The 9,262-nt window shown below is 45.3% G+C and overlaps 1 protein-coding gene across 1 annotated transcript in view; it reads left to right on the top strand.

Annotated features, from left to right (window-relative positions):
- Positions 1-6,012, top strand: part of brinp1 (bone morphogenetic protein/retinoic acid inducible neural-specific 1) — a 152,822-nt gene extending 146,810 nt beyond the window's left edge. The window contains exon 8 of the mRNA XM_062554299.1: positions 3,713-6,012. Within this exon, the coding sequence (XP_062410283.1) occupies positions 3,713-4,847 (1,135 nt within the window). The 3' untranslated portion in view covers positions 4,848-6,012. The remainder of the gene's footprint in view (positions 1-3,712) is intronic.
- Positions 6,013-9,262: the final 3,250 nt, after the last annotated feature.

The following is a 9,262-nucleotide window of genomic DNA, read 5'->3' as shown; positions in this document are numbered from 1 at the left end:
AGTAGACCAGCGCGGAACAAAGAGGAAGAAAACAGGAAGATGAAAGAAGGAGAAAAGTAGAAAACTCCTGTTGGTGTGTTATAATGAGATGTCTAGCAGCCATCCACACCCACTGCAGGGATCACTCCAAGGACCTCGGAGTTACACAAAGACTTTTAGTCTTTGGTAAATAAATAAATAAAATGTGTCGTGACAGTCTATTTTGTACGTGAGGTGGAGGACCTGTGCTCTTAGCGATAGCGCTACCTTGAAGCTGGCGTATTTCATGTGCAGGGTCCTGGTCACTGACAGCGCGCTGTATTATTTAACTAGGCAGGCCGGCTCTAGCGATGATCCACAGTTGTAAGGGCTCGGGTGCCTTTCATTTCATTCCCAAGCCCAATATCCAAACATGTCATTTAACGCATAGAACATAATTCAGTGACAGACACTTCATGTGGCATTAAAATCAAATGAAATGTGTTCACATCCTCTTCTGATCCTTCCATTCCTCTCTCTCTCTCTCTATCCCTCTCTCTCTTCTTTCTTCTCTTCTCTCGATCTTTTTCTAGCTCCTATACCCTACTCACTTGGCTGCCCATTTCTCCAGCTTCATTCTCTCTCTCTTCATTTTTTCTCTCATTTCTCTCACTGTCAGACTGCCTCATCTCTCTTTCTCTCTCTCTATTTATTTCTCTCTCTCTCTCTCTCTCTCTCTCTCTCTCTCTCTCTCTGCATGAATGTATGTCATCAACGCTAAGCGCGAGGGTTGTCTGCTTCCCCATTACAAACATGGAGATGTGCTCTGATTCGTGAAAACAAACATTCATTTCCAGCTATTTCCATCCCGGTCCCCATGGTGAGAAGAAGCCAGCCACTTGTTTTCTGCAAAATAAATAATGATGGGAAAGCAAAACAACAGGCAGCCGTACTGCGCCAAAGTGCTTATTTGATAAAACATATCTGGGCCTTGCAATTCAAATGGTATAAGTGCTACATATTTCAAATGAATACATTTGGACAGAATTAAATTACAGAAGTGCTTTGTCTCCTGAATATAACAGATTAAAATGGAGACTGCTAGATCCTGTGTTTCAGCGAAACACTTCCTGGGTGAATATGAGGAAAATTCATTTTGTATTTTGGTTATATATATTGAATGTAAAACCCATAATGGTCAAATTGGCTTATTGAAATATATGCAATGAAAGAGGACAAATGTTATGAATATTCACAGAGATCTCAGATAACTGATAGCTTGGGTGCATATGCGTGTGTGTGTGTGTGTGTGTGTGTGAATATCGCAGCTATCTGCTCCTGAGCTGGGCTGATTGAAGTGGCATCCATGACGGTGTGTCTGGTGATGGAACTCGTGATGTTGAAATCTGTCTGGACGGCTCCCAAATCCGACTCCCAAAGTGTCGTCGCCGTGTCACTCACCGCCCTTGGCATGATATCTCACGGTCACCACGGACACAAACACACTCTCAGCAGCTGTGTTCAGAACAACAAAAGAAGCAATTGAAGAGTGTATGCACAGACACACACACACACACAGCACAGGGCTCGGCTCTTATTGCTTTGTAATGAAAAGTCCAACAGTTCTCTGTTGAGACACACACACACACACACTAATGAGAACAGATGACCGGCAGGCTGTTAAATCAAATTCTGACCAAACTCAGTTGGCCAAGCCATATCATTCTTCACTGGGGAAGATGCTTTCCATGTCTCAATGAAGTTATCCATGTTATTTCACATCAGACCTGCGCTGCTTCATATATCCATTGAGCTGTTATTCATTTACAGCTGCAGGAGCACATAGTGGGTAACAGCAGCTGAAGTTGGGAGAGTTCTGTAGCCGGGTGAAGCTGATGAACGTCTCTGGAGACACAAAGCACGTGCAGCGCAGTGAGAGGCATATGGATTGGGTGTGAAGCCAACGAGATGAGGAAATCTCTCTCTGAGTCCAGTTCTGTCATTTCACAAAGTGCGTTTGGAGGACTGTACTGTATTATTGGTTTTGCAAGTATTGACCTGAACAAGGAGAAATGGGTCACACGGGCGGCTCGATGTCAACTAAAAGCTGCCCCAGTTCAGAGAGGTCTGCTGGACACGCGCTCATGATTGACATGTGGAAGCAGAATTAGGACTCCGCCTCTAATGTGCCCCAGCCCAGAATAATATGGAAATATGTCAAGTGTCTCTCTCTCTCTCTCTCTCTCTCTCTCTCTCTCTCTCTCTCTCTCTCTCTCTCTCTCTCTCTCTCTCTCTCTCCCTGTACTCTCTGTGTGTGTGTGTGTGTGTGTGTGTGTGTGTGTGTGTGTTTGGATCAATAACTCTGCTGTATGTGTGGCATATTACTGTAAGAATTTAATGGCCAGTGTGATGATACATGCTTTTACAAGAAGTTCTCAGGCCCCTTGAGTCCACATGTTAAATTTGTAAAAAGCGTCCATTTTGCTGCATTAAAAATACAAGCTTTGGAATGAGTTGAATTGAACTATTTTGAATTGATGGAGTGGCTCCCGTGACATAATTTGTAGTTTAAATATTGTATACAGACATGTTAACTATGCATGAACACGTTTGGAGTCTGATTGAACTCAATAGTTCACTCTGGAAAAGTGCTTTAAGGTGGCAGCGACAGACTGAGCGGTTTTTGATGGCAAATGTGTCTTTCTTTTAAAATTCATAATCGCATAAGTATGAATGGCAGCTCCCTCAAACAGTTAGCTGGGGCTGAGACAGAGGCAGTTTATAGCGAGTCTGCCTCTCTCTCTCCCTCTCTCTCTCTCTCTCTCCATCTCTCTCTCCCTCTCTCTCCATCTCTCTCTCTCTCCCTCTCTCTCCATCTCTCTCTCTCTCCCTCTCTCTCTCTCTCTCTCTCTCACACACACGTGTGTGTCCCCTGTAGTGCGCGGCCGCCCGGTGATTGCTCATTTGGGAGATGGCTCGGGGGGCTCCTGATCTGCGGAGCAGAGGGGGGTTCATCAGTCACGGCTCCTCCAGGTTCATTAGCATGTCATCCTAACCTTGAGCCTGCCATCGCCCACACACACACACACACGCACACACACACACACTCACACACACACACACACACGCACACACACACACACACCGCTCTGCTGGAGTCAGACGGGCAGAGAACTTTCCCAACTGTCAGCGTGGCGAGACATGGACCCTGAGGAGAGAAGGAGAGAAGGAGAGAGAGAGAGAAGGAGAGAAGGAGAGAGAGAGAGAGAGGCAGCAGATTTGCATGGGAATGGAGACGCTCTCTCTTCCTCTCTCTGTCGGTCTGTCTGTCTGTCTTTCTGTTTGTCTCTCTCACTGTCTGTCTGTCTGTTTCACTGTCTTTCTGCCTGACACAATAGATCAGCCCTTTTACAGAGTGTGTGTGTGTGTGTGTGTGTGTGTGTGTGTGTGTGTGTGTGGAGGTAACTGATGGTAGCGGGGGCCTTGGCAGTTGCTTAATCCACTCTGCCTCAGTGTGAGTGAGGGGGCTTTACTGACTGGCAATTATTAATGGATCAGTTTATTCTTATGGTGCACTCATGTCTTTTCTCTCAATCTATCTCTCCCTCCCCCGTCTTGCCCTCTCTCTCTCCATCTCTCTCCATTTCTCTCTCTCTCTCTCTCTCTCTCTCTCTCTCTCTCTCTCTCTCTCTGCCTCTCTCTCTCTCTGCCACCCCCCCCCCCCCCTCCTCCTGTGTCTCCGGTCTCTCTCCAGATCTGTGCTGCAGTGGCTGAACCGAGTGCAGTCCTACCTTTACTGCAACGAGAACGGCTTCTGGGGCACCTTCCTGGAGAGCCAGCGCACCTGCGTGTGCCACACGGGCGTCACCCTGTGCCAGCGGCCCATCCCCTGCGTCATCGGCGGCAACAACAGCTGCGCCATGTGCAGCCTGGCCAACATCTCGCAGTGCGGCTCCTGCAACAAGGGCTACAAGCTCTACCGCGGGCGCTGTGAGCCGCAGAACGTGGACTCGGAGCGCAGCGAGCAGTTCATCAGCTTCGAGACCGACCTGGACTTCCAGGACCTGGAGCTCAAGTACCTGCTCCAGAAGATGGACTCGCGCCTCTACATCCACACCACCTTCATCAGCAACGAGATCCGGCTGGAGACCTTCTTCGACCCGCGCTGGCGCAAGCGCATGTCGCTGACGCTGAAGAGCAACAAGAACCGCATGGACTACCTCCACATGATCATCGGGCTCTCCATGAAGATCTGCCAGATGCGCAACAGCAGCGTCGACCCCATGTTCTTCGTTTACGTTAACCCCTTCAGCGGCAGCCACTCGGAGGGCTGGAGCATGCCGTTCGGCGAGCACGGCTACCCGCGCTGGGAGAAGGTGCGCCTGGGCAACTCGCAGTGCTTCAACTGGACCCTGCTGCTGGGCAACCGCTGGAAGACCTTCTTCGAGACGGTGCACATCTACCTGCGCAGCCGCGCCAAGGTGCCCACCCTGCTCCGCAACGACACGGGCCCCGTGGACCTGTCCGACCCCAACAAGCGGCAGATCTACATCAAGATCTCCGACATCCAGGTGTTCGGCTACAGCCTGCGCTTCAACGCCGACCTCCTGCGCAGCGCCGTGCAGCAGGTCAACCAGTCGTACACGCAGGGCACGCAGTTCTACTCGTCCTCCTCCATCATGCTGCTGCTGCTGGACATCCGGGAACGCATCAACCGGCTGGCCCCTCCGGTGGCGCCCGGGAAACCCCAGTTGGATCTCTTCTCCTGTATGCTCAAACACCGTCTCAAGCTCAACAACAGCGAGATGATCCGGGTCAACCATGCCCTGGACATGTACAACACCGAGATACTCAAACAGTCAGATCATCTGACCACCAAACTGTGCTGAGGGGGAGGGGAGGCTCCGCGAGGAAGAACACAGTATTTACAGACAAAACTGTTGGGGGAAGTAGAAAGAGATTTTGCTTTTGTTTTTTTTTTTTCTCCTTTGGTTTTCGGTTTGGACCTTTTTTTTGTTCAGCTTTTTGATGTACTATTAACAACTTTGTAAGTGTAATTGTTAAACAGAAACTAAGAAAGAGAGTTGAAGCCTTTTAGTTCACTAAAGAAGATGATGAAGAAAAAAAAAACGAAAAAAAAAAACATGACTGTACCATATTTGTCCAAGCATGTCTGTCATTTCCTAAAGGAGTATTACATGAAAAAAAAATATATTAAAGTCGACATCCAGTGACAAAGAGGCCTTCACTTTACTCTGAGGGAGATAAGGTACATCTGAAAACTGCCATTCTTTTCTGAGTAACTCAGTTTTAATGATCTGAATATTTAATCAGTGGGCGGAGCTACGACCCTCTGTTGGATTGAGCTTGGGGCAAGCAGAGAGCTAGAAGGACATTTTAGGACAAGTTGTACATCTCAGAGGTGGACAGGTCAGTCAGGAACGAAACCTCAGTTGCATCGCCTTTTCACATTGCAAAATGCTCCACTCCTCTCGTAGCTTTGCTGGAGTTTTTCGAGTCCAGCAATCTACAGAGAGGCGATGAGTCATTTGGCCCCGGTCGATAGTCAACTGTTTATATATGTGTATATCTGTTCTTTTCCTTTGTTCCTCCTCTCGCCTAACGCTTCTTGCTGTCTGTTAACTGGATGTGTCATTGAAGAGTGAATGCTGGCATCGTAAGAGGGGAGCCTGTCTGTCTGTCCGATTCTCCCCTTGACCTTTGAACTTCAGCCAGTGTGTTTTTTTGAGATGGTGGAGTGTCACTGGTGCCTGGGTGCAATGTTGTGGTCTAAAGATGAACAATCAAATGCTATTTCGTACAGCTTTGCAAAAACGTACACCTTTGTGACTGCTGATGTTTCAAGCTTGCTGGGTACCAATAGCAAATCTGAATATCCATCGTTCACTAGCATCTGCAAGATTAAAAAAATAAAACATAAGCCATACATTTCCTAGAGGTATATGAATTAAAAAAAAGAGAGAGAAATAAAACGCTTGTACACATTTTTCGCTGTGGAAAAAGCCCTATACATGTTTTTTACTTTGTTTTGCTTTGGGTCTGTCTGTTTGATGGGGTGGGGTGGGGTTTCTATAGGGGAGATAGCATTAAGGAATGGCAACGTATAGGCCTATTGCAGACATGGGGTCCATGGGATTGACTCACGCCATTGTAAAGCCACTGACTAGAGTAAGACCATTGAGAACAACAGGATTAAAGCTTTCTGTTTTTGTTTTTTTCATTTATTAACCACTCAATCTCCTGTGTACTACGCCCCCTTTTGGCTCTCTATTGGATCCATTTTGCTGTTTCTTACACCACGAGAAATGCAGGTAAACCACACATACTGTAGGGCCACAATGTTTCTTTCTTTTCAGAGAAGGTCATGTAGATCTCAATCAACAAAACAGACTTAAACACTACCTGCTTATTATTATTATTATTATTATTATTATTACTACTACTACTACTTTATTATTCCTACCCTGTCATATTAAGTGCCTGGTACCTATCCCTTTAACAGTTTAGCAGAGGTCAGAGGTCATACTCTAACACTTACTCGTCACCTTGTCATCAGGAGATCCCATGGGTTGTTTTTCAAGTTCCCTCCAAATGTTGTCGCTGAGATTTTGTGTCTTTATTTTGGTTGAAATCTAGTTCCCATTGAAAAAGCTATGTCCATCCCTTGCTATAGTGCATGTGTACAAATGATTCCCATACAAGAGTCCAACTTAGTTTCTGTGACAGACGACAGGTAGAGCATATAGCTGATGTGTAAATACTACTGTATCATGGTATAGTTAACCGACAATAACACACTCTGGACCGATGTAAAGTTACCAGAAAGGGGGAAAAGTCAGGTTCAATGTTAAAACACAACTCGGTGTACCTTGTAGCACAAGTGACAGATTCATCGTTGATCTTCAGTGCAGAAATATACTACCTGAAATAATAATAATAATAATAAAAAAACATCACCAGCTTGTAAATGTAATTGGATTAAGTAAATATAACAAATCCTTTTTTTTTAAAAACACACAAGGTATTTCCCCTAGGACTGTACGACAAAAAGCACACACGTCTCACTCCATTGAAACCTGTCATGATGTACAGTAACCCTGCTGCCACATGTTCCTCCACCCCACTAGACTGGCTTGATCAAGCAGCTCACAGTTCCTTGTCTATGTAATTTTTGCTGTTCTGTTTAAATAATTATATCGGCTTTCTTCAAATGAATGTTTCATATAATAATCTATTTCTCATTAAAATGCTATATTTAATAAGAAGAGCAAGGCTGGTCTGTACCACTTCTGACCAACAGGGATGTGGAGGGGTGTCCTGCAGGGATGTCCTGTACAGCTGTGTGGAGGGATGTCCTGTACTGTACAGCTGTGCGGTGAACCTGACACAGCCAATGAGAGAGCACTGCACCATTAGCCCTAACTCCTGATCATTCTTTTTTTTTACTGACGTTAATAACTTTCATCCACTAGCAAGTCTCACAGGTAAGAGTATCGGTCAGTGTGAAAACACATTTTCTATGAAGAAGTTTACCATTTTGTCAACATGTCAAACTCATGCATTCTAACAATCATAGTAACCCTGAACATGGTTTTGTTAGGTTTAGTGGGGAGTTTGATATGGATTAGCCTGTTGGGTTGTATGGCTTTATAATTCTAATGCAAAACCCTGAGCACCATATGGCTAAGGCTGATGTGTTTTCCTACTATCACCTAACATTCCTATTTACATACACGTATATCCTCATTATCAACTCCTATTGTTCCAACAGGCTTTATAGAGCCATAGGCCAGCTAGCATGTGTAGATTTATCCTTATTTTAAGGCTGACTGTTATTAGCTCTGCATTAAGAATTTAAAGATGAATCACGTCTGAAAGCACAGCAAACACTTATTTTGAATTTGAATTAATCAATCCTCAAACGCCCCTGCACTGTCTCCATTCTCCACTCAGGCAACGTGGCCTGCCTCTACCTGACCAGCTGTGGCACGAGCCACACGCAGTCAGCAAATTATGTTTTATAAAGTAGCCTAGGCTAGGCTAATAGGCTAGGCTAATAGGCTATTAGCTTATTAGCCTACTGTTATTGGAGCCGTCAGGAGGAGAGATTATCGCTTACATGTCATCTGAATATTATTGAAATATTTTTGTAATCGTGTTACCGCAGGAATTGCTTATTTTTTATCAGCCCCACGCGTCGTCAATGTCAGACTAGCCTAACACTTTAGGCCTGCTAGCATGTTCCAACATGCTTTATAAAGCCATAGGCCTGCTAGCATCCTTTATACTGCAATGCCATAGGCCTGCTAGCATGTTGACATTAGCTGCATGTATTATAGGCTACAGTGCATAGTTACCAACTATTATTATATGGCTCTCTAGAATGTTGAGAGGGCTCCCATTCACTTTGAATGGGCCTCCCCAACGTTCTACCGGTGATTAATATGTATAATCACCGGTGAAAGTATATAATGACCGCTGTCAATGGCAACGGGTTTTGTGCTTCTAATTCACGTCTTTCATATCAATCCGCAACAAAGCCGTTCGCTGGTTGCAATGGAATTTCATTGAAAGTTACCAAGTATGTTGCCAGGCAACACCTAACAACTGTCAACTGTGGCGAACTATTTATTTTGCTAGAAGTTAGCGGAAGCCACCAAACGGTAGCCAAGTCATTGCTAAAGACACATTGAGTTAAGTTTCATTTCTCTTTTTGGCAAGTAGCCATATAATAAGCGGGATAATGTATAGAACGCCGGTCATTATCGGAAAATAATTCCCTTCAGGACGAAGCAAAACCCCTCCGCTGCGCGTCGGGGTTCTGTTCATCCTGTCGGGAATTATTTTCCGATAATGACCGGCGTTCTATACATTATCCCTTACTTATTACTGCAAGAAGCAGTGTTCACATCAGTCATTACAGTGTATCCTTCATTAGTGCTCTTATGATGCATTTCCACTACTGGTGTCCCATATAGCTGGCATCTTCATGTGAGTGTGTGTGAGTCAAAGCTCCCAGATTCCTACCGAGGGAATCATATGGCTCCCTGCTATGAGTTCATGTGGGTGTGTGTGAGTGTGTGTGAGTAAAAGCTCCCAGATTCCTACTGAAAGGATCATATGGCTCCCTGCTATGAATCATTAGAGAGGCGCACAGTGCAGGGTGTAAATAAACAGCACGAGGACGTCCGTGTAAACAGGCAGCGGCTGTTTTATCTTTTACTTTTTACTGGAACTCTCCTTTAATCTGTCTCGGCCTATTTATTAGACCTTCTCTGAAGTG

This window comes from Sardina pilchardus, chromosome 14 (genome assembly GCF_963854185.1).
Source record: "Sardina pilchardus chromosome 14, fSarPil1.1, whole genome shotgun sequence".
Classification (NCBI taxonomy): Eukaryota; Metazoa; Chordata; class Actinopteri; order Clupeiformes; family Clupeidae; genus Sardina; species Sardina pilchardus.
This window is presented reverse-complemented; position numbering and strand designations above follow the sequence as displayed.